Source organism: Lutra lutra, chromosome X (genome assembly GCF_902655055.1).
Source record: "Lutra lutra chromosome X, mLutLut1.2, whole genome shotgun sequence".
NCBI lineage: Eukaryota > Metazoa > Chordata > Mammalia > Carnivora > Mustelidae > Lutra > Lutra lutra.
The window spans coordinates 1,076,962-1,081,121 of record NC_062296.1 but is presented as its reverse complement, the minus strand read 5'-3'; the positions used below and the strand labels follow the sequence as shown (position 1 = coordinate 1,081,121).

The 4,160-nt window shown below is 51.9% G+C and overlaps 1 protein-coding gene across 1 annotated transcript; it reads right to left on the bottom strand.

The window, feature by feature from the left end:
* Positions 1-1,556: 1,556 nt before the first annotated feature.
* On the bottom strand, positions 1,557-2,393 carry LOC125091321 (olfactory receptor 10K2-like). Its single transcript, XM_047714868.1, has one exon. The coding sequence runs from the start codon at positions 2,391-2,393 to the stop codon at positions 1,557-1,559; it is 837 nt and encodes a 278-aa protein (XP_047570824.1).
* Between the last annotated feature and the right edge of the window lie 1,767 nt (positions 2,394-4,160).

The following is a 4,160-nucleotide window of genomic DNA, read 5'->3' as shown; positions in this document are numbered from 1 at the left end:
GACCTTTCGAACACCATGTGGGTGTTCATAGGTATGGTGCTGGTTACTCCTTTCTGTGAATAATAGTCTGTGACCATTGCATTAAAATAAGTTATCTTGGGACGCCTGGGTGGCTCAGTCGGTTAAGCGTCTGCCTTCGGCTCAGGTCATGATCCCAGGGTCCTGGGATCGAGGTCCACGTCTGGCTCCCTCAGTGGGGAGCCTGCTTCTCCCTCTGCTTGTGCTCTCAGTCTGACAAACAAATGAATAAAATCTCTAAAAAAATAAAATAAAATACGTTATCTTGGTGTCTAACTGACCCCTGCCCAGGCTAATTCGTGAGCTCCTTGAGGGCAGACACGACGTCTTATGGTTTTCTGTATTCTAAGTCCCATGTCCAGTGCTTGGTACACACAAGGTGCTCATTCATTCATTCATTCATTCACTCATTCACTCATTCAAGAGTTCTTCCTTCTAAGTGCTATGATGCAGGGGAACACGGGGACCCATGGCATTTATCATTTATCCCAGCCTTTGGGCTGGAAGTAGAGGCAGCAAACATTTCCTTAGGATCGTTATACCTGACCTGAGTCCCTGAATCGCAGAGGCCTCTGCTCAGCCGAACGGTAAAGGTTTTCATCCTGTTGGCACTTGGGCTCTGAAGATCTTCCTGCGCCAAAGCTCATGGGGATTCACAGTTTGATTACTTCTTACTGAACATCTATTATGTGCCAGGTTCTGGGAGGACAGAAATTCCTGATCGTTCTTGCCTTCAAGGAATCTCCACCTCTTCAGGCCTAGGTGACGAGTAAGCACACAGGGCCTCAGAGGAGGGGCGGCTCCCCGAGCCTGGCAGCTTGGATCAGAGGAGATGCAGTCAGCTCAGGCCCTCAGGAACAGGGGGCGCTACAGGATGAGGAGGGGTCAGCTGGCCCAGAGGCCAGAAGTGGGGCGATTGGGAAATATCTTCTGAGCATGGGGGATGGGAGGGGGATGGAGCAGGACGCATTGCTGATTCAGGAGGCATCGTTGGGTCTCAGGTGATCTCCAGGTTATTTTCTGATGATGTGGAATTCAGTCTCACACTTGGCTCTGCCTTTGCACTTCGCCTGGTTTTGACTTAGGAACACCTTGTATTTCTGTTCCTGCTGGCTCTTTGGCCAAAGAAGTGGTCGCCTTACTGTCTCGTTTGGTCGGCCCGTGACCTTCTCCCCATCAGTGTCCTTGTCTGGCGGCACTCCAGATGGCAAATGTAACTGTCCATGAAGGGACAGTGAGACACCCACACACACCCGAGAACTGCCACATCCTGGGAGGCTGTCAGATTCGTTCTCTCTCTCTGACCACAGGAAAGGGGGCTAGAAGGTCCCGGCGCACAGGACCATGGAGTAGCCCTCAGAGGGAGGAGTGGAGCCACAGAGTATGCTGTGGGGTGGCCGGCCGGATTCGCAAAAAGGGGCCAGGGCAGTTCTGGTGGACCCCGTCTTTCCCTTCACCTAGTGGCGGGTCGCTGCCTCATCTGGTTATAGCTATTGAGAAGTCTCCCAAGCGCGCCCTTGACTTCTTTGTTCCTCAGACTATAGATCATAGGGTAGAGCATGGGGGGTTACATTGGTGTAGATTAAGGACACAATTTTGTCCTGTTCCGGGGTGTAGCACGACTTTGGGCGAATGTAGATGAAAATGGCGCAGCCATAGTGTAGAACAGAGACCAGCAGGTGCCCAGCGCAGGTGGAAAAGGCTTTGCTCCTTCCCTCGGCTGAGTGGATTTTGAGGATGGCGGCGATAATGAATGTATAGGACAGCAGAATCAGCAGGAAGGGAACCAGCAGGATGAGCAAGCAGACGAGGAAGACTGCAATCTCGTTGGCTCTCGTGTCTGAGCAGGCCAGAAAGAGCACAGCAGGGATGTCACAGAAGAAATGATTGATCTTGTGGGACTGACAGAAGGGCAGGAGGAATATCAGTGTGGTGAGGATGAGGGAGAGCGCAAAGCCACTGATGCAGGCCAGAGTCAGCATCTGCAGACAGAGGGCCCTGGTGACGATGACCGAATAGCGCAGGGGGTTGCAGATGGCCACGAAGCGGTCGTAGGCCATCACAGCCAGGAGGAAGCACTCTGCCCCACCCAGGGCGATGAAGAGGTGCATTTGCAAGGCACAGCCCAGGAAGGGCATCCGCTGGCTCCTGGATAGGAAATTGGCCAGCATGTTGGGGACGATCACCAATATATAACAAATTTCAATGGTGGAGTCGAAGAGGGTGATGAGCACGATGGTTGTATGTCCTGCCAGGGTGACAAGATGCATGGCTAGAAAGAGTCCAAAGAAGAAGATTTGCAGCCCAGCCAGGTTCCCGAAGCCCAGGATAATAAACTCAGAGTTTAAGGTGTGGTTTTTTGGCAACAGGCCCATCCTACATTCTCCTCCACAGAACTCCTAGGCTGGAAAAGGCAGTTTTCTAGCAATTCTCCAAGTCGTGGAAGACCCGAGGGCCCTTGTCTTCATTCTATTACCTTTTCGAATTCTGCCCTCTCTTTACTGAGAATGAACTGTTCACTGTGACACCACTTTATGCCACCTGTGGAGTTGTTATAAATATTATAACAATATAATAATATAATATAATATTATAATAATATAGTTGTTATATATTGGGGTGAGTTAAGTCTATACATGGAGTTGCCTTCACATTTCGGGGGCCCCCGGAGAGGGAGGCTAGAACCTGGGGGTCCCCGGGTGCTGCATCACCTCCTTCCAGATACGTACCCCCGTCCCTGGACTGACCTAGTCCCTCCCTGCTGAGGTTCCCACAGCACTCTGGGCTTCCCCAACCACATTATTTACCATGGACTCCTGTGATTTAAAATTTTTTTTTTTGTCTGTGTAACCCAGTAGCCTTTGAGTTCCATGATAGCGAGAATGACGTCTTATTCAGCCTCTCAAACACTGGGATTATCAATGACGTGAATAAACGCCTGTTGCACGTTTCTCCATCCTCTACAGTTAGCACCGAGGACGCACCTAACATAGGCTTGAACGAACCGTTGCGTGACGGACTGGGGATGGCTGAGGTCGTGCTCATGCAGGGAGGGTGTCGGGTGAGCAGAGCAAAGGGTGAAACGTGAGCCAGGTCCCAAGGAGCGAGCAAACGGAGTCAGAAGGACAACGCCAAAGACAGTGGGGGTTTGAGGGACCGGTGGGACAATGGCTTTGCCTGGTCTGTGTCCGGATTCTAGAGCTGTAACAAAGCTGAACTCAACACGAATTAAGGGTCCCTAGGAGGGGGTTGTCCCCTAAGGGACAGAGTTTGCTGAGGTACACACCATTTCTACTGGGGCCACTGAGACTCAAAGTGGGCTCGGTGAAACCGGAAAACCCATTTTTTTTTAAAGACTGATTGATTTATTTGCTTTAGCTGGAGGGAGAGTACGATTGGGGGGAGAGGAGCAGAGGGAGAGGGAGAGAGAGAATCTCAAGCAGACTCCCTGATGAGCGCAGAGCCCAACACGGGGCTCGATCCTAAGACCCCGAGATCATGACCTGAACTGGAATCAACAGTCGGATGCTTAACTGTCGAGCCATCCGGAAAACCCATTCGGATGACAGTTTGGCTTGGCCTAGACCGTTGTTGTGATTTCAGTTTTCCAATCACTTGCGTGTCACAGTATTATTTTGGTTTTTATTAACCTAATTAGTACTTGGATTCTTAGAGCTGGATGGGTCCCTAGAGGGCAGCTTGCCCACCCCTCACTTCGGAGCACACGGTCCTGAAGCCTTTCGGCCCGCTGAGCCGTGCCCTGCTCCCGCCCTTGCCATCAGCCAGGAAAAGCCCCGCCTGCCGTCCCCGTCCTGGCAGAGCAGCCAGTGCAGCTGGGCGTCTGCTCTCAGCCTCCCCGGGGCCCGCCTGTCCCCGGGTAACTGTCTCTGGCTGGGAGCGCGCCCTCCAGAGCCGCATTCATTTTCCTCGGGCTCGGATCCTTGGCTTTAGCTTGGCCGCACCAAACCACGTCTCCTCCTTTCCCTCGTGGCAGTGCTGTTCAAATATGGGGATGCGCTCGTTGGGGCCTTAAACCTCGATAAGACTGAAGAACACACAAATGAAAGCGAAAGTCACACATGGTGCTAAGACTTCAGCGGCACGAACTGAAAGTTAACGTCAAAGTTTCTGTTCCTTCGGTT

Bases quoted from the DNA above. Each gene is read 5' to 3' on its own strand.
- LOC125091321 (XM_047714868.1), bottom strand. From the start codon at position 2,393: ATGGGCCTGTTGCCAAAAAACCACACCTTAAACTCTGAGTTTATTATC.